General features: G+C 45.4%; 1 protein-coding gene across 2 annotated transcripts in view; it reads left to right on the plus strand.

Annotated features, from left to right (window-relative positions):
• REXO1 (RNA exonuclease 1 homolog) overlaps window positions 1-25,440 on the plus strand; it is a 42,911-nt gene that overhangs the window by 13,670 nt on the left and 3,801 nt on the right. Inside the window, exons 2-15 of one of the 2 annotated variants that reach the window (XM_050910405.1) lie at window positions 410-2,190; window positions 6,171-6,272; window positions 8,699-8,900; window positions 9,572-9,735; window positions 11,594-11,731; window positions 12,740-12,863; window positions 13,950-14,063; window positions 15,250-15,387; window positions 17,325-17,438; window positions 18,090-18,163; window positions 21,675-21,785; window positions 22,169-22,284; window positions 22,461-22,599; window positions 25,188-25,308. In XM_050910405.1, coding sequence (XP_050766362.1) covers window positions 410-2,190; window positions 6,171-6,272; window positions 8,699-8,900; window positions 9,572-9,735; window positions 11,594-11,731; window positions 12,740-12,863; window positions 13,950-14,063; window positions 15,250-15,387; window positions 17,325-17,438; window positions 18,090-18,163; window positions 21,675-21,785; window positions 22,169-22,284; window positions 22,461-22,599; window positions 25,188-25,308 — 3,438 coding nt within the window. The remainder of the gene's footprint in view (window positions 1-409; window positions 2,191-6,170; window positions 6,273-8,698; window positions 8,901-9,571; window positions 9,736-11,593; window positions 11,732-12,739; window positions 12,864-13,949; window positions 14,064-15,249; window positions 15,388-17,324; window positions 17,439-18,089; window positions 18,164-21,674; window positions 21,786-22,168; window positions 22,285-22,460; window positions 22,600-25,187; window positions 25,309-25,440) is intronic. The other variant, XM_050910406.1, reaches the window with a different exon arrangement.

Consider the following 25,440-nt stretch of genomic DNA (forward strand, 5'->3'; position numbering starts at 1 on the left):
TTTCCTCCCTTGGTCGCTTCATTGAGTTAAGCAGATAATTCTGCGCATACTCAGCTTCTCTTGGTCCTAATACAGTGATTATTCTTTGGTGCCCCAAAGAATATTTAATTTATAGAGCTTTTCCATGAGTAATAAAAGCACTTTGTTAATAGATCTTTAGTCCTTAAGACCTGGGAGTAGTTTGTAAAATCTAGTCTAGCCACACACCTGCCGCTGGCCAGAGAACATGACTGGTGGCTTTTGGTATCAAACGTTTATTCTGTGGTGACGAGAGCATGGCTTTTTGTAGTGTCTTTCAGTATTGGGTTTTGATGAGGGCAGACCTTAAAAAGACCTCTTTAAATTTTACTCTGAAGAAAATTTTACCTAAATTGCTGGCAGTAAATTATTTTTTCTTTCTCTTTTGCAGAACGAGGCTATGATCCCTACAATCCAGAGCTTCCGAGGCCCTCGCTGGAGGGAGAGGATGGCACTCTGGCTGACATTACAGACGTGACACCCGGTATTCTGGAGCTGGAGCTGGTCAACAAGGCCATTGAGGCAGTCAAAAACGAAGTTGAGAGAGAGCAGAAGAAGTATGAGGAGCTGCTAGAAACGACAAAGGAGTTCAGTGCTTCGGAGGCCTCCCCGCTCATTTCGAATACACCCGTGTCAGCTGCTGGGACACAAAATGATTCGTTTACCTCCTTAGAGTATAATCCAGGTAGCTACAACTTTAATAATAACTCAGACTACAACCCTACTCCTCTCGCTGCTCCTAGCCGGTCAAGTAAATACACTTTGGATACTTCCCGATCTAAAGGTAGCTCACTGGAATATGTTCCCAAGGCTGTAGTACAGAACAAAAAATACAGTAGCACTGTCACTAACAATAAATATGTGATTGATGACTCTAAGCCTTCTACAGACTTGGAATACGACCCACTTTCGAATTACTCAGCCAGGCTTTTGAGCAAAGCCACAACAAAGGAGCCAAAGGGGTCTAAAAGGGGTAGGGTGTCTAGTTATGAGGAATCTTACTCTCCCTCGCGAAAGAAGCTCTGTGAAGTACCCGATGACTATGAAGTGTATGCCAGGTTCTCTTCCTCTGAAGATGAGGCTGATGTGGAATATAAGCCAACTTCTGTTAGTTCACAATCAAAAGCTGGTTCTGAAAGTGAGTCAAACGACAGGTTATCGAACAAAGAGCAGAGCACCAAACTGGATGACTTTGCTTCCCAGGATAGCAAAGAAGTGGCAGCGCAATATGGCACGGAAGGCCTTCCAAGTTCACAGAAAAATGTTGCCAAAAACTTACCAGACAAGAATGCAAAAGCAGCGAAATTGTGTTCTGGTAAGAACGACCAGGAAATTGAAAATAAAAACAAAGACTCAAAAGACAAAACAAAAAGGAAGAAATCAGATGTTAGTAAAACACCTGGCCTCAATGAGGTTGGTAAGGAGAAAAGTAAAAATACAGAAAAAGACAAAGTGCTCAAGAAAGAAGAAAAATTAAAAACCAAGAATGAAGAGAAAAACTGCAAAGATAAAAGCGTCAAAGTGAAAATGGATGGGAATTTAAAGAAACCTGAAAAACAAAAGTCAGAAAAAGTGGATGGACTTAAGAAAGAAAAATCCAAGTCTGCCAGCAGTAGTTCGGGGAAAAGCAAGAGTGAGGGTGTCATCAAAGGCTCTAGCACAGAGAAGCTGGGGAGCAGCAAGAAAGACTCCAAGCTGAAAACAGCTGACGTGAAAAATGGTAAGGAAACCTCTGGTCGTAAAAACAAAGAGAAAGGGACCAAGACTCCAGCACTGGAGCGAAAGAAAGAAAAGGTCAGTTCTACAGAAAAAGGAGATCCAAAGAAGGGTCGGAAGCAGCAGAGTTTGAGTCATGTTGACCTGTTCGGTGATGAGAGTGGAGATGATGATGACAAAGGCTGGCCTTTGCCATCCACGGTACTTGACGTGAGCTCGGACTCGGATGGTGATGACTGTGGTTCAGACTCTGAGAGTGAAAATGAAGGGACAAAGAAAGTGAAGCGTTCTAAATTGTCAAAGTCATCGTCGTCTTCCTCAACATCTGATGACATTGATTATTCCATCCTTGAGAAAGACTTGGACTTTGAGTCAGATCCAATGGAAGAGTGTCTCAGGATTTTTAATGAATCTACAGATGTGAAAACTGAAGACAAGGGAAGGCTGGGGAAACAGGTAATGCTGGTTTGGGTTTGTTGGTTCTCTCACCTCTAAACGTGAAAGGATTCTGGTTTGGTTTAGTGGTGTTGCTTATTTTAAGTAGCTGAAGAGGGCTACGGAGGGAGACTCCATATGTTGGAAGAATCTCGTCCTTGTCATGACTGAGTGCTTTGAAGAGTTTGCACCTAAATTTACCTGCTGGATTGAAAGCTGCTGTGAAATGTAAGGATTCGATTACCTTTTGTGTGGAAGGCCTTTAGCTTTCAGAGTTATCGGTTACTTGTGTCTCCATCTGGCCTAAGAACCCTGGTGGCCTGGATGGCTGGAGGAAAGGCTTCGGAGAGTATGTTGTGAGTGTTTCAAAGCTAATCCAAGTTTGCTCATGTGGGTGATGCTTTCTTGTTGCAGCATACTTTAAGGAACGTAGTGGCAGGTAGAACCAGGACAACGTACTGGTGCAAGTAAGTCGACGTAGTTGGCACTGGACACTTCGGAGACTCCCCAAATTACTGTTTCCTATTTTAAATGCATACTGCAGATATTTTATGAGGATCTCTGGATACCTTGTAGGTGGCACAAATAAGAAATGGATGGTAAAATTTGTTCAAAAGGTACAAGGGGTTTCAGAATGAGGAGGTAAAAAGACAGCATTTATGTAAAAAGGCTTCTGCCAGTGACTGTGAGGTGGTCCTGAGAGGATGCAAGACCCTTGTTTTCGAAGATTAAAACAAAATGGAGCAAGTGTAAAAGTCTAGAAAGCAGCTGCTGGCAGTGACCCTCTAACAGCATCTGAGGCAGGGAAGCAGGAGCAGACAAAACTCATCCTTCATCTTCTGACACCCGAGTTGGTCTGCGCAGCAAGAGCAAACCCTCGATCCCGGGAGCGGCTGCCTGTGCATGGGCAGGATTGTTTGACTTGCTGTCAAACCCAGCATGCCCAGGTTTTCTGATTGGGATGATTTTGCTTGCTGTCGTGGTTTAACCCCAGCCAGCAACTAAACACCACGCGGCCGCTCGCTCACTCCTCCCTGCTCCCAGTGGGATGGGGAGGAGAATCAAAAAAACCCCCTAAAACTTGTGGGTTGAGATAAGAATGGTTTAATAACTAAACTAAACTAAAAAGCAATAATAACAATAATAATAAAAAATATAATAATTGTAATGAAAAGGAATATAACAAAAAGAGCAATAAAACCCAAGAAAAGACAAGTGATGCACAGTGCAGTTGCTCACCACCCGCTGACTGATGCCCGAGCAGTGATCCGTGCCTCCTGGCCATCTACCCCCAGTTTACATACTGGGCATGATGTTCTATGGTATGGAATATCCCTTTGGCTAGTTCGGGCCAACTGTCCTGGCCGTGCTCCCTCCAGCTTCTGGTACGCCTGCTTGCTGGCAGAGCATGGGAAACTGAAAAAATCCTTAACTTAGGATAAGCGCTACTTAGCAACAACTAAAACATCGGTGTGTTATCAACATCATTTTCAGACTAAATCCAAACCACAGCTCTCTACCAGCTACTGGGAAGAAAATTAACTCTATCCCAGCCGAAACCAGGACACTTGCATACAGAGCAAGTGTTCAGGGAATTGGATTGGAAAGAGCTTTAAAAAGAAGAAGGTGACAAATTTGGCAACGTTGAGGAAACATCCCAAACTTGTATCTAGCGTTATCCACCTGGCACATCTGACTGCAGTGCGGAGGTATTGGGGTTGCCGAGTCAGCTGTATTATTTGGGAGGCTTAGTGAGGCACGGTGACAAAATCAGGTGCCCTCTGTGTGCTGGGGGAGAGGGGGTACTGAAGGACAAGTGTGTCTATCCAAGGAATTACTGAGTGGCTTCAGCTGCAGCTATCCTGCATCCAAAAGATAATGGGAGGTACTGGGATGCCATCAGGGCTTCCAGTGTGTTCCAGTTCAGACCCCTTCAAACACAGCAGACTCCCTTTGGGATTATTGATCTGAAGGAGGGGCAGGGTGAGTGCAGCAGGAACCATGCAACTGCATGGTGGAAAGGCAATTTCTCCTGGTATGATGGATTGTTGACTTCTGTTCTAAAAACGGCATCAGAAATTGGTGCTGGTTTTCAGGCTTTGTTAGTTGGGTGGGTGAAGTGGCCGTGAACAAAATTCTTCCATTCATGACCATCTGTATGTGGAGGACAAAGTGAGCCAGGATCTGCAGCGTGGGGAGGAGAGCTCATCTTTTGAAAAGAATAGCTGGACTATTAAAGCTTTTTGCTGAACTTTCTGTTGCAATAATGTCCCTGATCTGTTCGGAGAGAAGTCTGTGTTGCTGACAAGTAAAGACCTTTTTTACACTCATACGAAATGCCTTGGTAGAAGAAACTATATAAAGCAGTTCAGTGTAATGATTTTCTTCTGAACTATTAAGCATTACTTGATTTTGCTTGTTTAAAATTCAGCTGTTCTTTCTTCAGTGTTTAGTATAATTCCCAGCTAGGAAAGAGCACTTTATTTTTGGCTTTGTTTCTCCAAATTGCCCAGTTTAAGTGAAAATAGTTTAAGGGCACACAAATCTATAGTGGGAAATACTAATCCATTTAGAGCTTTCCAAATACGGGGTGATTCAAAATGGGCTGAATTCAGAAAGTGCTGAACCAGGGACTGCCACTCGCTGCAAACAGTTAATTCTGGCATGGAGTGGCAATGTTCAGCTGTCAGCAGCCACGTGTGTTTCCTTTGCACATGCTTTACCTTATATCCCTGGACTGAAATTTAATTTCCCCCTGTTTTGGAAAGGGAGGAACGAGCATTGCGGCGGAGGGGTCCTTCTTTGAGAGGTGGGTGTTTGTAAGTAGGTACCTGCTTCCCCGCTGTGTTTCTGGTGGGTGGGATTGGTCATGGGGAATTTTTTTGTTTATGGAATAATTTTGTAGATTTGAGACCGTGTCGTTTGGTTTCAGTAATGTGCTGGTCCGGAGGGAAGGTACATGTGGGCAGTGCAGTGCTTTTCCACTGGGAAGAATCGCTTTGTGAGAGAGTTCATTAGGGATGTAACTGAATTATCAGACTTACTGAGTTCCTAGAGAGCGAAGTGATTCAGTGTGAAGTGCTCATCCAGAATGCCCTTGTGGTGATGAACACAAGTTCAGCCTAAGTGGAGTCTGAGCTCATCCCCAAATCCAGCCTTCAGCTCTGTCGCTGAATTTCTAAGATTGTCAGGCTTGTCTCTGCTCAGAGCTTTGCCAGCAGTTGTGTCGGAAAACTGAAAGCAAGATTGAGTGGAGAGCAGCTAGAATTTTGAAAAATAAACTTGTGAAGTGTGTTTTGTATAAATGAACAGCCAAGTCAAATTCAAAGAAGATTTTCAAGTGGTTTCCCTCCCCACCCCGGGAGCAAGTCTGAGATGTTAGCTCAGAAGTAGCTTTAGCTGGAGGGGTGCTGTTACTTCCTCCTGGGTTTCTGGCCGTACAAGTGTGTGACCTGGGGATTTGTCACTGCAGTCTTTCTGCAGATATGACTGTGGATAAAACTGCAGAGAAACGTTTCCCTAAATGTGGAGTGGGAGCACTGTGGTTTGGTGTCGAGCAGGTTTTCAGGACCTGCTCTGGCAGCACGTTATACAAGGGCAGAAATGAGTCAGCTCCCAAGTTCTTACCAAAAAAACCCAAACCCCTTGGATTTTAAGAATGCCACGAAAGGTGAGGTGTGTGAGTGGTTGGCAGGAGAAAGGCGTTCAAGTCCCTCGTGGCCCATAGGGGCTGTCCTGAATCATGCCAGTGCTGCCTAGTGCACCGCTCGTGGAGTGACTGCTTGGGTGGGAACTGTAATGCTGCTGTTCGTTGGCTTCGTTGGTGGCTCTTGGGTTCAAAACAAGGTTTGTTTTAGTAGTTCAGCAGCTGACCACATGTTGTTCTCACCTGCCACCTGCAAGGACTTTCTGTTAACCCAAAAGGAGACTTTTCAGATCTCCTCATTGAGAGGGATCTTCAAGTCTATTCAGTTTTGGAAGCTTGTTCTTTTGTTTTCCAGCTATCCAAAGAGGAAGGAAATGAAGAAAAGACAGAAGATAATTTAACTACCTTGTTTCCTGGCCAAAAAAGAAGGATCTCTCATCTTGTCAAACAAGGAAATGTAAGTGCAGCTTTTAGAAGCAAAAGTTTAGATTCTTTAAAGTGAGGATTTTCTGTCCTGTTATGACACTGGGAAATGACGCAGTCCCAGGTTCAGGCAGTAGCGTATGAGTTGTTTGCACTGGAATCTGTCTATGTCAGTTTTCTTTCCTCCCCTTTCTGATTTCTGAAAAACGTGGTCAGGCGTCTGTTACAAATGGCAGCAAAACTCTAATAAACTTTCATAAAACCAAGGGTAAGCTGTGGAAGAGTAAATGGATTCTGCACCTTGTAACTCATTGGGATAGACTGAGATGTTCATTTTTCTACAGTATAGCTTCATTCCATTACCTAGATAAAAATTAGCTGGGCACAAGGTCAGTCTGTGTCTGATGGTACTTTTCTTTGTCTTGTGGACCTAAAAGATAGCTGTAGGAATTTTGCCAGATGTTTAAAACCATTACTTTATATCTGTTCTGAATGAGCCAAGATATCAACAGTATCTTGTTTGATACACTTCGTTCACAATTGTGAAAATACTTTAAATACAGAGGAGAGGAATAAAAAAAAAGGCAAGGAAGTCATTCTGATTTTTTTATTTCTTTCTCACTGGCATTTTAATTCATGTTTTCTCTGAGGGTTTAATGTGTTTCCCTCCAGGTGCTGAGCACAGATTAGTCAGTTTTATGTTCCAGCAGGATAAGAGTGGAGACTTAAGCACTGATTTGAGCTGGGTAGTCCAAATGAATTATTCTTCCTTTCCTCTCTGCCTAGAAAAGGTTTCTTTGCTTTTAATAATTTGAAGCCCTGAGGTCAATACAACGTGTTTTATTTAACTACATATCTTCAGCCAGTTCATGTGTTTTGATAAGGGCCCTTTCTTCCAAAGTGAAGAGATAAGAGACTGAAGCAAATGGGTTGGAAATTCATTAACTCAAATATTTATTGTAAATAGGCGCCTTTTAGACATGTACAAATCTTTAAATACATTTTTTTAATGTGACAGCTGATCCCAAAATGCTTTCCAAAGATGTGAGCCCCAGCACAGCCATTGCATGGGCAAACAGAGCCGATCTGGTGTGCTCAGCAGCAGCTGCCGTGAGCACGCACCGGGACGTGCGTTCCCTGGAGTATCTCAGCTCGGTGCTGCTGCCAAGTCTGTTCAGGAGGTGCCGTAAGACCTGAACTGCTGCTTTTACACGCAGAGTTGAGGCTCGTGCTTTGCCATGTCCCTCCAGGTTGAATATTTGCTCAGTCTTGCTTGTGATTTATAGCTCAAGGACTAAGCAAGCAGAAGGGGAGGGAGCTGAGTTCTAGTTTAGTTGCCGGGGAACATGGTGGGCCAAAGGAATGGAAGGTGAGGCAGAAAATGAATGTCCTGTCCTGCTCGGAAGTCTGTAATTATAATTTAATGGCTGACTGCACTCAGTTTGGTATCCAGAAGCTGGTGTCAGCATCAGAGACCAGGAATGCAGGAGGTGCCAGCTTGCCCCCAATTTGCGGTCTCAGAAACGCCATGTTACACATGGGCTGTGCGAGCGCACCCTTCTCTGAAGAAATTTCAGGAGGGAAGGCCTGTTTCTCAGATGCCAAAGGTTATTAAAGTAGTATGGAGAAGTTTGTACTACTGCTGCTTCTCTTGTACTTCTGCTGCTAGAAAACTCCTCTCTTTGCTGACATAATTTCTGGCACCTTTCCTGCAACCTAAATTTGGACATCAAAGAAAATGCATGTGTAACTTGTTTGTGCTAGTAATGGCTGAAGCAGTGAAATGCCTCCAGAAGTAGGCAGGGGCAGAGCCTGTTTAAAATTCAGAGCTCAGTTTATGTAATGCTCTCATCCCATAAATACATATATGTGAGACTTTTAAGTAGTTACAGGAACTAGAGACCTGAAACAAGGCTGCTGAGACGTGGGGAGCTGCTGTAATGCAAGGGTAGATGACACTGGTTCTTCAGCATGGGAAAGACAGAGAGGCAGAGAGCTGTAAAACTCGGCATTGTGTAGCAAAGGGGAATGGAGAATAGTTGGTCACTTTTTCATTGCAGTATAAACTAAAGAAGCATGCAGTAGGCAGCACGGGGCTAGGTTCATTTTCTAGTGCAAGATTGTAGAGCTGAGAGTATTGACAGAGTCCAGAAGTGGGTTAGGCACAGTGATGGGGAACATCATGCCATTAAACAAGCAGTTCAAATACCACCTACCAATTAGGAACATGCTAGAGTGCTGGGAGGCCTTGCCAGAGGGCGAATCATTAATGTCATGTTTTTTGGTGGGTGACTCAAGTATTTTGTTCTGGAAGACGGTTGGGATCTTCTCCTCTCAAAAACCTGTATTTGCTAACAGAGAGCGGTTGAGGAAAAGAGACCTTTCTTGGGTGAATGGGAGCCAGAGGGGGGGGATTGAGCAGGTGAGCGTGCTGGCTCTAAAACCTTTTTGTCTGTGCAGGCAGAGGTCCCGAGCAAGCCCGTAATCCGGCCGTACCGTCCGCCCACGGCTCAGGAGGTCTGTTACCAGAGGATCCAGCTGGCTCAGCAGCAGGCGGCACAGCTGGCTGTGGCCGTTCAAAAGGCCTCTCTTTCTTTGCCAGGAGAAAAGAAGAGGATTGCTCACGTGCCAAATGTAGCCCTTTCTGCAGCAGCCAAACAAAGTAAGCCAGCAGCGTTATTTGTGATCGCTGTCCCGTCCTCCCCCCTGTTAAAAGACACTGCCTTCTGTTTAAATTTCTCCCGAGCAGATATGAAACTATCAGGAGATGTGTAGCATCGGCCATGACGTGAATCTTTGCTGATAGTGACCAGTGGAAGGTCTTTCCCCTCAGAAATTCCATCCTGTTCTGAAAAGCAACAGACTAGACATACAGCCCTCTTCCCCTGTCTGTCTCGCCCAGCCTCCCTCACTTCAGCCTGTTCTTTTTCTGTTTCTTCCTTGGAGCATGTTTGCCCCCATTTGCTCTTCCATTTAAGCCTTCAGAGGTGGCACGAACAGGAGGGAAGTACTAATTAATGTATTCCTTTGTAGTTGGAAGGACTCAGAGCTGACGTGATGGGCAGTTAGTGCATTGTAGCTGACAGGGTTACCTCTTTAAACTCTGCTGACTCAGTTACCCCAAAACAAACAGAAATGAGGCACGTTTCCTGGCAGAAGATTCCTTCATCCTTGCCTGGAAGGTGGTAAAATTACCCAATTTGTATCCCTTTGGAGGCTTCCATTCGAAAAAAATCACAGCTTGCAGCATGGGCCTTTTATAGTAAGTTCATTCTGGCAACTTGAAGCCCAGTGGTAGGATTTCTACCTAAATATGTTTTCTGTTTCTTGCAGGCCTCATGAGTAGTAAGACAACTGTTGCTGGCAGGAGTGTCACACCTTCCAATGACTCTGAAGCACCCACCCCTTCTCTGAAGGCTTGCACCTTAGCTGGGATGGCTTCAAAGACCACCAGTACCATTGTGCCGAAAAGGATAGCACATGTTCCCTCCTTACAGGTAAGAGAAATTTGAAATCTTTCTGGTCACTCCCCATTGAGAGTGGTACGTTTGACCGTGATGCTCCAAACTTAGCACACTCTGAAGAGCGGTGTTTTGATTAGGTTGATTAAATGGGTTTGTTTCTTCCTGTGGTTTGCCTTGATAGCATTGTATAAAAAATTAAACACTTGAGGGGTAGGAGCTTAAAAAGATAGCAATACTTAAGTGCTGCTCTGATCTCTTTGAATATTGATCACTCATCTTCAGTTTGAGTCTTCTGTTGTGCTCTCTGGCTAGGTGCGTAGCTGTTTGTCAGGGGCTTGGAGCCTCTCGTGTTCAAAAGGCATGGCTGGATTAATGGCCTTCCTGAGCTTTGTGGGCCATACTGAGGAAGGTGGTTATGAATAATGTCCCACAGTGACCTATATAGTTAAAATGTGATCATTTAAACTTCATGCTGCTGTTAATATTTGGGGAAAAGACTCTCTCTTCCCCCCGCCCCCTGGGATACCTGCCCAGCCTTTGGGTACTGTTGCAATGAGTTCCTTAGCAAAGAAGTCCCTCCTTTCCCCATGAGCACTGGGGAACATATTACTCGCTAAGACAAGTCAGAATAGAGTTCCTCATGTAGCAGCGTGTGGATGGCATAAGAAGCTGTTTGCTGGAGTGGATGGCAAGCAATGTGGTTAGTGCCAGGACTTGATTAAAGATATCTTTATTGATGATCTCTTGTGTCAAGATATGTCATAACATACTCTGATTATTTCTGTAGGAGTGAAAAGTCATTTTCTTCCTTCCCCACCCAAAAAGCCACCATAGTAACATATAACTTGAAGCTGATTAAAAATAAAAGAAACAACTGAAAGGATAAAATATTTACCAGTGTTACAGAGGTGCTTAAGGGTATCATATTAGAGGTTGAGAAAATACATACATGTAATGAAAAGGACCAAATCCAAAGTGGAAGTCTCATGAGGAAAATGAGCACTCTTCCCATTGAGATAGGACCAGTTACTCCCCTTTGAATGTGCTCATACCTTCCGTAGAGCTGTTTTTATTACAGATTGCAGCAGATGGTTTGGTTTATGGGTATCTCTTGGGTGGGGTGGAGAAAGACTGACAAAACAATTGGGTGCTTTAGAGGTGAACGTACAGTTTCTTCTCTGAAAAAGAGGCAAATTGTGTGATTTGGGGGATAAACTGGTGTTCAATGGAAAACTGCAGTGGTAGGTTGTAACTCAGTCTAACATGCGGTTTTTATGCCTGAAGAACATGTCATTCAGTTTAAAGGGGAAATCCTTTCAGAAGCATCATGATTGGCATTAAAAAAGGAAGAAAAAACCCAATGCAGTAGAGTTACAGGAATCCCACAGGAAGTGTGATGATTTAGCTGGCTGCCAGCCTGGCAGGAGTGGGCCTCCCATTCTCTCTTCACAGCCAGAGTACCCAAAAGAAAACCGTGTCTGTCGTGCGCATAACTGGTGTCATGTGTTCATGTCTCCAATTCAAAGCATGGTGCTTGCTACCATCCTAATCTTGAATCTCTTAATGTAAATGTCATCATTTTCATGGTCTGGAATGCTTGTATGTGTAAATACAGTGTTGTGACTAATGCTACTGGGAGTCCTTGGCTGCTGGATGAGTTGCATAATGAAACAGCGTTGTTTTTTGAAGTAGTTCAAATACTGAAGGTGGCACAAAAGCTTCAAGTGGCGTTTTTAGTACCAAAAATGATGCGTGTTATGTTTAGCTGTGGGCAGATTTTCAGAAAGGAAGTCATGCCACTATTAATAACATAGCAGGAAATGTGAGAGTCTCAAAGCACCATACTTCTAAAACCCTGAATAGCCTCTTTCTCTCTCTGTCTCATCTCTAGAGCGCCAGCTTACAGAGGCCTGTTATTCCCACAGAATTTGGTGCTAAAGTCCCAACAAACATTCGTCAAAGATATCTCAATCTCTTCATTGATGAGTGCCTGAAATTCTGCTCCTCCTCCCAGGAAGCGTTTGACAAGGTCTGTGCTGATGCTTGCTTCTTATGAATAAAGTCTGCAGCAGAGAATAACATCCTCTGCCTTGGCTAAGACCTTCTAAAATTGCAGCAAACCCAGAAAACTCTCCTATCCACATACAATTCTGTAGAGGAGACTGGCATTAAATAATTCGAGACTGGACAACAGAAAGTGTAATTCCAGTGGGGCTTTCCAGTAGGAAATCCCATCTTTCCCTTCATTCGGAAAGCATGCGTGATCTTTTTAGTAACGCCAGAAGAGGGATGTAGGGGAATGTGCATTATGGTCAAGCTGGACAAAAAGGCCTTTTGCTCTGGTACAGCAGCAAACACCTCCTGGAATCTAAGTGTTCAGCAGAGGTAAGTGTTTGAGCTAGATGTAATTGGTAAAACTTGCTGCCTATGAAGGCTTTTAAGGAGGCTTTTCAGGAGCCTTCTAGCAGTAGGGAATAGTATAGTAGGATTTCCAAAAGCAGAGTTGAGAAAGTAATGCGTTTTATTGGAAAACTTTGGCATTTAATGTTAGTTGGGTAAATACGGGACATTGTGTGGTGTGTTTTGTAACCAAAGCAGATGCCACGAGGATTTCTTTTGTGGGATTTCACCTTCACAGCTCCCTAGGGGGAATGTTCCTGTTTCATCCAAGGTGTGACCGTTTGCCAGACTTCCTTTTCTTGCCAGTTGAGATCTTGCACTGCCACCAAAGTGGGGAAAACAGCCTTTCCCAGGCAGTTCCAGAACTGCTTTGTTAATCTGTCAGGGAAGGTTTCACATGAAAATGCTTCTTCCAGCACTTTGTTTAAAATACAATTTTTTTTTTTCTCTTGCTTGCCTAAGCAGGCCCCAGAACCAGTATATATTTGTGCCATATTCCACTTTATTACTTGATTCCTTGACAGGCAATTTTTTTTGCTTTGATACTTGGATTCTGTATTTTAAGAGCCAAACATTTCTTTTCTCCAAAAGCAGTAGTGAAAAGAGAGTATGTAGTAATGAATTGCATTGTTTGCAGGCTCTGTCAGAAGAGAAGGTGGCTTATGAACGTAGCACCAGTCGCAACATCTACCTGAATGTGGCAGTGAACACCTTAAAGAAGCTCCGAAGCCTAGTGCCCAATTCCCCGTCCAGTACGAACAGTACGTACCACGTTTGTGGTTTAATAATCGGAGCCCTGCGTGGATTAGAAGCCACGGAAAGAAACTTGTTGAAAAGACAGACCCATTTCTCAGAAGCATTATGCTGAAAGGCAAACAACTCCAGTTAGCTTTTTATAGTCTGGCAAGCTTTAATGGGCCTTCAAGAGGCAAGTTCTGCAATGCTTTGTTGGCTGTCTGAACCTAAATGGAGATAATGCCACATGGATTTTTTTTTTTAGCACAAGTTCTTTAAAATGAAAAGCCCCGCTAATGGAGTAACTTTCACATGATGCCTTCAAAGTGATAGACTCGTCCATCACTGCAGAAATCTGTTACACACATTAAGCTTCAAGAGAGAAACGAAGAGGGTTAAGACATTTCATTATTGGCTCTCGAGAGGGTACATTAAACAATCAATTTGTGCTGTTCTTGTGAATTTTTTTTTCCTGGTCTCTTCCCTTTTCTCCCCTCTGTCTTCATTACCTTCATGGCCATTAGTCAGAGCGGCTGAACTTGGGAGGCTGGCCTTTAGGAGGGGGCTGCCAGTTAATGATTAGTAAAAAGCACCTCTCTGCCATTATCTGATGTGCTGAGCATATTCTAGAGCTCTGAAGCTCCTTTCTAAAAGAAGTTGAAAGATTCAGCGTGGGAGTCTGGTCTGCAGGGACCTAACAACAAAGCTGCTCACTGTGGGTGGGTGATGCCACCATGCAGCACATGACTGGGTCCAGTTGCTTCTGTGCTTAGTCCTCTCTTGCTTTTGGTCAGTAGGAGGGCTTGCTATGCAGAGTAAGCAGGTAGATCTAGGAGAGTTTCCAGGGAAACTGTAAAAATGTCCTTGCCCTTAAAAAAAGTTGCTGTGGGCTGACAGTGCAAACAGAAAGCTCCCCATAGTGCTGGAATGAAAATGCTAGGCCACCACCTTACACGTGCCAATTTCTGGAGCAGAGCAAGAATTCAAGAGGATAAATGCAGTCCTTTTGCCAATGCGTAGTGCCCCAAACTCTAGGACTGAAGTCACTTACTCTTACTCAGCTGGGTACCTGACCTCTGTGCTGTTTTGCTTCTTCCTTCTTCTCGCTGCAGAGACAAGTAACAAGAAAGTGGTGTCCCATGAAGCTGTGCTGGGAGGGAAGCTTGCTGCTAAGACAAGCTTTACTCTAAACCGGTCAGGGAGCTTGAGAGCAGAGGATTTAACAGGTAAGACCCTGCTCCTGCAAGGCTGTAACCTGTAAATTTTAACTGGAGGTATAATGCTGTGACTGGGGAGAGCAGGATCTGGCTGATGCGTGAAGCGCTGTGATTTATCTGCGGGCCAGTGTTATGAGTTATTACCTAACTGCAGTACAGTGCTGCAGAGTCGCTCGGAGAATGGTACACCACTCTGATCAGCGCCTTCCTTGCTTCTCCGCTTTGGGCTGCGAGTTCACTGATGTAGTCCGTGTGGCTTTGATGTAGCATCAGTAACTGTTCAGAGCTGCCTCTTGTGTTTTGGGTATTACTGACTTTTGGGCTTTTATTTCTGTCTGGATTTTACTTTAACTTTCTTGCCCTGAAGCAGTACTTTACAATGTGCCTGTCAGATTAAAAGGCAAACTTACAAATATCTCCATCTGATCTGCAGGGCTCAATTTCACGTTTATGAATGTCATAGTAAGGTCATATCGTAGCCAAAGGGTTGTGCCACAAGCATTATTCATGTTGGCTTAAATCGGTTATGGGTATTTTGGTTGCCAAGAGATGTAGGCAAATTGTTGAGGAGATCAGAGAAGAGACAGGGAGGCCACAGAGCAGAAGGAATTGACATGGAGAAGGCTTAAAAGGGCCTGTATAGCTCAGCTAAGCAACATCAAAGGGTACACAGCAATATTGGAAGGGTTTAACCTAGCAGCGAAAGAACAGATATTGAGCAGGGTGCAAGAAGTTATAATTATTCTGTGAAATGAAACGAGCAGCCTGAAATCAACAGCAGGAAGAAAGCTTCTGATAATGAATTTTTTAGCTAGCTGTGGGTGGCCTTTGAGGGGTGTTCTTTGGGCTGTGTTACAAATGATCAGTTAGAGCATTTAAAACATTAAAATGGGAGAAGTCTCACATCGGTAACAAAAAGGCCTGAAGATGGGCCCTTTGGAGGAATTCTGCTTCAGCTGTGTTTTCCAGACTTAATGCTGGTTGTTGAAGAGGTTAAAAATCAGCTTGTGCACCAATGACCAGATTTAAAAAAATACTGCCCCGACACCTATTTCCCTGTCAATCCTGAACAAAGGCAGTGGAAGCAAGTTCAAAATAGTGGGAGTCCCTGCCAGGAGGCTTGATAAAGCAAAAAACCCTAAGAGAAACAGCCCGTACTTAAGTGATCTGGCTTCACCATTGTCTTTGTGTGCAGGAGCTGCCTTGTACCGGCGACTAAAGGAATATCTCATGACTGAGGAGCAACTAAAAGAAAATGGTTACCCAATGCCTCACCCAGAGAAGCCCGGCCGTGCTGTCCTCTTCACTGCAGAGGAGAAGAAAACAATTGACTGTAAGCTCTGCTGGCTCTTTCATTCTGCAAGGTTTGCTAGATACATTACAACTGGAGACGCCTGTCCTGCTTGTAACTGGTCTTTTTGCATAAAGATGTTCTTGGTCTCAGCATTGAGCCATTTGCTCCTGCTGTGATGGGTCTCCTTGGCTGTGACCTCTGTCTCTGCAGGCTAGCCGGTCGCGGAGGAGAGGACTGTGGCCGCAGCAGTCTGCTGCGTTTCTAGAGAACGAGTTTCTTCAGCTTGCACGTCACGAGAATGTTATTTTTGACACAAGGTTTATAGTTTGTGGCATGTGGGGCTGTGAGGCTGAGTGAGGTTGCTAATTGCTGCCAAAGAATATGAATTGGTCAGGTTGCCTCCCTGGCCGAGCTGCCTTCGGCCACCCCCTGTGAGGGCACGTGCTTTGCGCTTGCTCACTCAGTGCAGGTTTTGACTCCGAGTTCGTTGCACTAACTTGGAGGCTGCCTGCTGCTGTTGCAAGGGAAATGGTTGGCGAGAGGCTCCTGTTCAGCATCTGATGATGCTCCCCTCTTCCAGGGGAAGGATTTTTTTTTTTTGTCTCTCTGTGCATATGAACTGCTGTTACGGTGGAATATGGACTGACATTGGGCCAGGCTGGTCCGCTGCAAAGCAGTGGGTCGTGCCTTACTGGTTTGGATTGCACAGTTTTCTGCTTGATCTCTTGACAGCCCTGGGCCAAGTAGTTCCCAAAAGCCCTTTTTGCACCTGGACAAAATGATCCCTCAGGTTTCCTGATGGACAGGATGAGGTCCTCCTCTGTCTGAATTTCCTGAAATCTGATTTATGCTTCTCAGACGCTGATTAGAGCAGGCTGTGGTGCAGCAGGGATACAACACATACTTAGGATATATTTTGCGGTGCCTTGCCACACTCCTCTGACCATCTCTTTGGAGAGACCTTGTTAAAGTGTGTTAAGTGCTCATCCATGTTAACACCTTGTGTCTACATTTGTCCTGTGGTTGCTGAAGCAACCTGGACGAAAGCTCTCTTGCATTAACACTGTCAAGTACTGTATTTGTTAGAGCCCTTTTCTCCAGTTAACCAGCCAGCTCCTTTATACGATTCTGAGATCATGTTCCTGGTTCTGTTTCTGTAGTTTCCTGCAGATGTGGCAGGATCTTTGAATTTGTTCTTAACTTAACTAAAGCTATTGCTGGTCTGTTAATGCTGCGACCATGGTCAGTGGACAAAAATGGTCTAGACTAGTGTTATGCAGAGCTGGGAATGTGCTAGCAGTTTAAATGCTCAGACTAGAACTCAAGGAATTGCATGGAGATCAGAAGCATGACATCCAGCTCCTTCACTGTGGCTTTTTGCATCTCTGTTCTCTGAATTGTGGGCAGTACAAGCACAGATGACAGGAGGGAGAAGTCCGTAACTGCTCTCTCAGTGCGCCAGGCTGTGCTGTAAGCGTTTCCGTTTTTAGATGCTGCAGAATCCTTACAGAAAAGCTGTGCCCAGGAAGAACTCGAATGTCATTTGGAAGTGATAAGGCACAGATCCCCTGGAAACCAGGCTTCATTAGCTCTGATGTCCAAAGAATGACTTATTTATCCTGTTTCTTAAAATAACTGTGTTAGAGTACAACGTAATTTGCTGTGGATGGAGAAACAATGCAGCAAATGTTGATGTGAACTGCGTTGAAGCTGATGTTGCGCACCAAAACCACCAGGGAATCTTATGTTTGCCTCTGAGAAGTGTTTGGGGGGCAAATGCTACAGGACTGCATTTTCAGAGGGATTGCTCTGTCTTTTATGGGAGTTGGAAACAACATTTGGAATCCTTTTTAACAGGAAAAGTTGTTTTAGCAGTGTTTGGGGCTTGAATGATTCCGATTTACTTGTGCTTTGGCCAAGCTTAACAGGTGAAGGATTTCTAGTGACCTGACTCTTGCTTCTCTCTTCTCTTAAAGCCTCCTGCAGGATTTGTTGTCGCTGTGGCACCGAGTACATGGTCTCAGCCTCTGGAAACTGCATTCGCAAAGAGGAGTGTGTCCATCACTGGGGAAGGCTACGCAAGCAGAGAGGTATATCTCTTCAAAGAGGGCTTAGTCACATGCTAGCCGTGCTCTAGCTCCGAACACAGAGTCTGCCTCGGGTTCGAGTTGCTGTGGAACATTTTGTGGCTTTTGGGGCTTGTCACGCTCACAGGTTGTGACAGTTCCTAGTTTTGTCACTGGGTGGCCCTGCTGCTGCTGAAATAGCCTTGCAAAGAGCTGCTGGGAAGTAGTGGTACGGTCCCGAAAATGTGACGCTGGGGCTGGAGCAGAGGTTGTTCATCTTTCAGTTTAAAAAAAGTAAAAGGAAAAAACAAACCTTCCTGTGCCTTTTGAAAAAATCAGTCTTTTTAGGAGGCTGACTTGGGACCACTAGACGTCTGTCACTGCTCAGCAGAGTTTACTGGTCTTGGTTGAATTCATTTGCAGCAAGATGCTAACCTAGTTTGAGCTCTGCTGTGGTTTTCCATCAGAGCATCCAGGTGGCTTCTGGAGTTTGTCTGGCTGAGTATGAGACTTAAACTCTAGATTGCTGCATGTGAATCCATACTTATTTTTCCCCTTTGTTTGACACATTATTGTTGCTGTGCTCATCCAGGGTATCTCTGCATGTAAGAGCTAAAGTTTAGGTCTCTTGTTAACGGGTCTCTTCTCTCTGACTCCTATCTCTTGCTCTTTCAGTGCCAGGTGGATGGGAAACTCATTACAGCTGCTGCTCGGGAGCTGTGGGTTCACCAGGCTGCCAGGTTGCTAAAGTAAGTTCTTGAGCAACACCTTTTTATTCTCAATGACGTTTGTCCTCTGCTTACAGTGGTGATGGCTGTGTAATTGTTGCTTAAGCCTTTAGAAGAATGGTGGCTTCCCTTAAGGGGGGAAACCAAGTACTTTTAAATATCTTTTGCTATGCAAAGGTAGGAAAATTCAATGCTTGGCAGGAAGGAGGAGACTCAGCTGTCTGGAGTGAGGTGGTTTCATTTGTTCTAAGCAAATGCCAGTGGATTAAGCTGCCCAGCAAAAGCTCATATACAGACCTCGTTAGGGAAACACTGAAGAAGTGAGAAATAAGGGATTCTTTTTAAGGAGCAGTCTTGGGGCCTTGAGAACAGTGTGCCAAAACCTTTTTCCCATTTTTTCCTTTCTCAGGTGCCCATGCTAAGGTAACTTTCTGCTGTAGGCCAAATCTTTTCTTAGTTTTCTGTTTACTGCATGCCCTTTGTATTAAGGGGAGCAACCTTCCCAAGAAGCCTGTTGTAACTTATAAATATTACTTCTCTTGAGGAGGGAGAGAGGGAAGGGATCCCAGCACTAGAAAGCAGAATGAACAACCTGCTCAGGAATGGAGTTTTGGCGCTTTGATAGAGCTGAACACTGTTTGGGACACCTTTGCGCAGGTGCCTTTTTTTTTTTTCTTCCTTAGGCAAAGGAGAGTTGGCTTCCCAGCCTGGCATCACTGGTCCTCTCAAACCATTGACTGAAGGGAGCAATCCATCTTTTGCCTCTCCCTCAGGTCTCTGGGGATGTTCCTCGTCACTTGTTTCAGTGACATTTTTGTATTTGGCAGCTGCCACACAGGGGAGAGGAGCATGATGCAGAACCAAGTGAGAGGGGATCTAAAAGGGTCATGTCCAGTGGAAGGGGCTCCCAGAGCGTATCTGTTATAAGGCATCTTCTTGTCCCACTGTTTGAAAGACCTCGAGCGATACAGGGCCAGCAAGGCTGGCTGTAGGTTCTGGAGAGGTGTGTGCCCTTCTTGTTCTGGCCAAAAGCTAGAGCTAGGAAGTGAATTCTGGGGCAAAATTCAAGGGTTGTTAAAATAGCAAGAATTGTCTGTCTGGGCACCCTAAAAGCCTGCCCTGCCCAGTCTGAAGCATGGATGGGATCAGGCAGGCTGCTGCTTCTCCTGTTTCTTTTTCATGTGAAATTAGGATCTCTTTTTAATCAGTGTTCCAAAAAACATCCAGCAGGGAAGTCAGGAGAAATTGATGGGGCTATAAAAACACGACTTCTCCGCATGTTTTTGCATGGCTGTTGTAGACCATAAAACCTCATGGCCTTTTAAGAAACATACAGTCTCGCTAATAGTCTCTTACTCAATGAAGCATGCCGCCAGTGCTCCAGGGCTCAGGCATCCTTTCGCATCTGCCTCCTAGTTGTTGTGCTGCTACAGATTGCTATGTTCTGGCTTTCTTGGTTTTCTCATCCAAATGAGCGAGTTTTACAGCATCCTTTGGTAGATTTAAGGTTGGAGTTCACAGCCTGCTCAGGATGAGAGTATGCACTGAGATATGGGGATGTTTGGGCTACTGGGGAGCACAGTATCTGTCAGCTTTGAAGGAGGGCATTGAAAACAGCCAATATTTGTAATAAGACACTGTTCTAAGTAACTAGATCTGTAGCTGGTCAGAAAAGCATGTCTGCGTCTTTTCCTTCCAAACACATTTGAGATGTGCCTGTCTGGATTATGCTGCAGTTAGCTAGTGCGGCAGGAGATGGCAGGATGGAGCTGTGCTCGTACCTACTGCTCCCCAGGAGCGAAGGAGTCTGGAGCTGCTGGTCTTTGTGATAACTGAGTCTGCTTCTTTCTCTGGTCTGAAAAACAGCAGCAACTTTTCTGCCCTCCTCTCAGCAAGGAAGAATTGGACAGTTGCAGAACATCAACTAGTGTAGAAAAACACCTAACTGTTTTTTTCCTTTCCTGCACTGTCCAGTTATATTGTATTACAGGGGGAGGGAAGGGATCAGGCTGCACGGGAGAGAAATGTTTACTATCTATTGGCCTGGTAATCTGCTCTACCCATTTCTTTAACAAAACAGTCAGATTCATGGGCATAGATGCAGAATGGACAAGTGTGGCCTCTTGCTCCTGGGAAGCAATGAACCATGCAGCCTTTGAGCAGTGCTGGCTTTGGATACAGGGAGAGATTGGACTCAGTGTTGGCCCAGCTACCTTGTTAACTTCAAATGATGCAGTTCTCTGCACTCTGGCTGTACCTGCAGTAATAACCTGTGCAGGAAAATAGGCAAATCCTTGCTTTGGTTATCCCTCTGCCTTCAGGTTTCAGCTTTACAAGTGCCTCTGTTCCTCATCTCTCCAGGCTTTCTATCCTGAGACGAACAAGTACAGTTTGATTCCTTGTAGGGCGAGATCTGTGAGAAGCACGATGAAGGAGGCAGTACGCAGGCTGCTGTGATTGTGTGCAAATACGCTGAGATGTAGGGATAGACAAAACTTAAACAAAACAAAAAACCCCACTGGGGAATAAGGGAGAGAGAGCGCGTCACCTCTGAGTGTGGTGTAGCAGTTTAATTTGACCTAAAACCATGTCAGTGGGCAAAAGGGCTGTCGCAACCTCTGCCTTGCCCTCGATTACGTGTTCCTGCTTCCCCGCTGGTGCAGTGGTGCAGGTAACTGGATCAGTGCAATCATCCTGTTTAAAACTCCCCCTGCAAAGAAGGCTTTCAGGCTGACCAAGTAGGGTGGGATCTGTGGCTGCGGAGGAGACGAGAGTGAGAGTGCCTGTTGCAACAGTGGCTTAGTCTCGTATTGGCTTAAGCCACTCGTGAACTCATTCTGAGTTTTCCTGCTAGCTCGGGGAGCTCTTCTGTGCTGGATCTTGTTGACCCTCGAGCTTTAGCTGGGCATAATGAAGAGTGGTTGGAAATACTCTCTATTTATTGCCTCAAGTGCTGGTAGGCAGTAGCTCCTGTTTGTCTGCGAACTGTCTGGCTTTGGAATACAGTGGCTTTTATTTGTGTGCACACATTGACATTTTCTGGTACTTCATTACACCAGTTTCTCGTGCCGTCTATGGGCTATGATACACCTGATGCTAATGCTCGAACAGGGATGTCTGGGATTAGGATCCTGCACCTGGGCATGTCTCAGCCACAAGCTAAACCAGGAACCAGCAGCTGGAGTTAGATCAGCGTGAGACCTCAGTGTGACCCTTTCTGAGTAATTCTACTCCGAATTGAAAGTTGAAAGCTACTTGTCCCTAGATGTGTGAAGTCCTGCTCCTACATGAGCTGTCAGTATGATGCCATCAATATGATGATCTGGCTTTGGAATCGGGGTTGCACATGGCTATGTTTGCTATTGCGGTGAACTTCTCAGTCTGACTGGTAGGCAAAAGTTATTCCTCATTAACCTTAAGAAATGATAAAAAAAATCTTTTTGTTTAAGTGGGAGGTTCTGTTGAAGTAGACTTTTTGGATTCTTGTTCCTACCATCAACAATTGTCCCTTTTCTTTTTTTTCTTCTTTAAGCAACATGTCCACGATGGGCGAAAGGAGAGCCTCGATGGCTTTGTGAAGACTTTTGAGAAGTTGCCTACGACTGATGGCTACCCTGGCATCTACGCGTTAGACTGTGAAATGGTGGGTTCCTAACGATAGGGGCAATGCGCAAGAAAAATAAAGGTTTTTGGGGAAGGCCAAGGATGTGATACAAGTGGCTGAAGGAAAGCTCTGTTTCCTTACCATCTTCTTTCCTTTCTGCTGTGGACTCTAAATCATATTGATCCTGTACATCTAAATTAGCTCTTATTAATTAGTTTTAGCAATGTGTGTTTCGTTTGGGGACTGCGTGCACCCTTGAAAAGCTGTAGCTAGCTGGCCGATACTGAGCAGTGTTTGCTGGCTGGCCTTGCTACACTAGATGTGCTGCATTTTGGGAGGTGCAGTACTTCGGTGAATGGCTCCATGGATACCATGCTGTGGTTGGCATGCACTTGTCTTCATGTCTGCTCTGTTGCTTGCAGTGCTACACTAAGCAAGGACTGGAGCTGACAAGAGTAACTGTGATCAACTCTGACCTGAAAGTGGTGTACGACACCTTCGTCAAACCAGACACCAAGGTGGTGGACTATAACACCAGGTAAGGACGGTCTTCCTGGGGTCAGAGGTCTGCACTCAGAATCAGGAGCTTCGGGGCAATGGCTGGGAGCACTTGTTGAAACTCCACTGACCACCGCTTCCTAATGGCTGAGACGCTTTGGGCCTTGAGGCCTTCCTTTAGTGAAGGAAGCCCTCCTTTCTGCTTTTGCTCTGTAGATTCTCAGGTGTGACAGAAGAGGACCTGGAGAACACTAGTATCACCCTGCGGGATGTCCAAGCCGTCCTACTGAACATGTTCAGTGCAGATACCATATTGATAGGGCACAGCTTGGAAAGCGACTTATTTGCACTAAAGGTAACTTGCATGCCTTGCGTTTACATCTCCCTCTGGTTCTTTCCCACCCTGGTGTGTGTTATACGTCTCCTTTAAATTTAGGAACTGTTGATTTCCAAGAACCAGGAGGACACAGTAGATCTGTCTTGTCTCTGAGCCAGTGGGAAGCTGTCTGTGGTGGAAGAGCAAGGGAGTGGGTCATGTGTGTCACTCGTGTCACCCCAGCTTTTAGTGACTGGTGCTGCCCAGGATGACAGCCCTCTCTAGAGGTGACTGGGGAGGGTGAATAGAGCAGGGCTCGTTGGAAGGACTGATCTCAAATCATTTGCCTTTTACCCCTGCCGTATAGTCAAGAATCCTCTGTTGGTGTCAGCATTCTTTGACTGGCTTGAAGACGTGCTCAGCCAGGGTCAGGGCATGAACAGGGGAGGCTCAGGAGTCCCCTGTGCCCTCTGGGTGCCCACACTAACTATTTTAGAAACAGGACAAGCCTCTTCGTTGTCTCTGCCGCTGGAGATAATTCTCATGGCTTCTCTTCTAATGTTAAAATGTCTATTCTCTCTGAGGTTCTCTGTCTGCTTTGCTGTGATTTGTGGTGTTACTTTGATCAATCTATTTTGACCTTTTATCTGTCTTGTATCCTGCCTGGCCCTCGTCAGTCTAGCCTGGATGTCTCTCAGCCATCTCTGCTGTCCTGCAAGGGAGGGCTGTCCTCTCCCCTTGCACTCTGAACATAGATCCCCAGGGGCTTGTCCAGGGTCACCAAGAAAGGATGCGGCAGGCAGGAGCTGAGTCTTTAGTCTGTGCTCACAAGCCAGAACTTCCTCCAGCCATTCTTCATCGTGCAGCTTCTTTGATGAAGAAGCTGTGGCTGCCAACTCATGGCGATGGTTTGGAAGCAGGAGGTTTTAATGCCTGCAAAGCACTTTACCTCTCCATGGCACCCTTTATCCCAGCCTCTCAGAGAGTTCATCATCATCATAAAAAAATTATTTACAGTTTTATCAGCACAAGATGACTGCGTTGGCCTCTTAGAGGCATGATTTTCTCTTAGCATCGCAGACGCTGCCAAGAGAATGAACCCGAGAGCAATATAGCAGAGCGTGACAGGCAGTGGCATGTCAAGTCGTAATGTCTGAAGGCTGTGGCAGTAAAGTTGACATCTCGCTAATGGCCATGGCAAGCTCCAAATGGTGATAGCATTTCAATTTTTATTTAAAGCTATATTATCCTGTTTCCTCAGTCTTCCTGATCTACATAAGTAATTATCATTGTGCCTGGGTGGGTGCCAAACTTGGCTGCAGTCTAGGAGAGATGATCCATAATGTTGGCAGTTTTATACTCCAAAGAGCGTAGCAGGTTGTTTCTGTTAAACTGCAGCTGTTCTCGGGCATTTACGGAGCTGGGCTATGAAACTATTAATGACGAAGTTACGGGTTGTCGCGCAACGTTAGCTGGTGCCTAGGAAGAGTCGAGGCAGATGAGGAGACTGGATTATCAGGGTCCTGTCTGAGTCATCCTGTGTCAAGACTTGCAGAGCCGTCTTTTCGTCAGGCATACAGGTTTATCTCTTAAACCTTGCATTTTACTCCTGTACTCAGGATGTGGGACTGCCTTCATCCACGTTCCTTTAGCTCTCACTGAACATGTATTCTTGGCAACAGAGAATTAATCTTGTCTTAGCCTGAGAGTAAGAAATTAGGAGTTAAAAAAAAGCCAGCTTACCCTTTGTTTATGGACTCTCTCAGATGTGGCCTTTGGTCCTCCAGCGGGGCCCCTTGGTGCAGCGTAGCTAGCATGTTGACCTGCTCAGCATCCTCAGTTCCTCCAGCATGATGACACTTCATACCTAGAGGACAGCAAACCTCTTGCCTTTCCTGTGTGCCCAGGCACTTTGACTTGGACGTGGGACCAGCCAGGGCCTCCCCCCCATCTGCTGTGTACTTCCTTATGCCCAGAAGTACAAGTTCTCCTTGTTCCCATTTCATTCTTGCTAAGCCGATGCTGGTTAAAAACTTCCTGTTGACTCATTGCTGACGGACTGGAGGTTTTCAGGTTGGTTTGCACCTTGAAGGTTAGGCCTTTTCTGTAGAACCAGTGTGATGTACAATGGGTTAGGTACAGTTTTGACTTGCACGTCCTTCCCACTTCTGTCCACATCCTGAGAAGCAGTTGAAAAGCTGTTACAAGCTTTGTGGGCTCAACTGGTTCCTCGGCTTAGTTTTTCATTGTGAAACACACTCTGAGGTATGCCAGCTTCTCCAGGCCAGGGTATTAAGGATTGACTTGTCCTGTCGTTTGAGTTACATGAACTGAATCAGCCCTGAATTTCTGCTGATTTGAATGTGGAGTTAGGCAGGGCTTTGAGGGCAGGTATGTTGGCTGGCAGAGCATTGGGAAGCCTGTGTACACGCACCCTTCAAGGGGGAGTCATCTTTGATTCAGCCAGAGCCTCTTGCAAGACTGGTTGGGTTGGAGCTTGGTGACGGCATTACATAGAGCCTGAGAGGCTGACCGGAAGATTGCTTTAGCATGGTTAATCCTAAGGAGTGTCTTTCCCTGTGGGAGAGGGAAAATAAGCATGTTTCTTTCCTGCTCCCTCCCTCCAGCTTATCCATGGCACAGTGGTGGATACTGCAATTGTCTTTCCCCACCGGCTGGGTTTGCCTTACAAACGGGCTCTCCGGACGCTGATGGCAGACTACCTCAAGCGCATCATCCAGGACAATGGTGAGACCAAGGAGGAGCTGAGAGTGAGGGTCTCATGTCCCGTCCCACCTGGATGTGGGCTCCTTGGACCTGCCTTCCTCTGCTCTCCCCAAGCCCCATCCTCTTGCTCCTAATCTTTTTTTTTCCTGCATA

This window comes from Gymnogyps californianus, chromosome 24 (genome assembly GCF_018139145.2).
Source record: "Gymnogyps californianus isolate 813 chromosome 24, ASM1813914v2, whole genome shotgun sequence".
Lineage (NCBI taxonomy): Eukaryota > Metazoa > Chordata > Aves > Accipitriformes > Cathartidae > Gymnogyps > Gymnogyps californianus.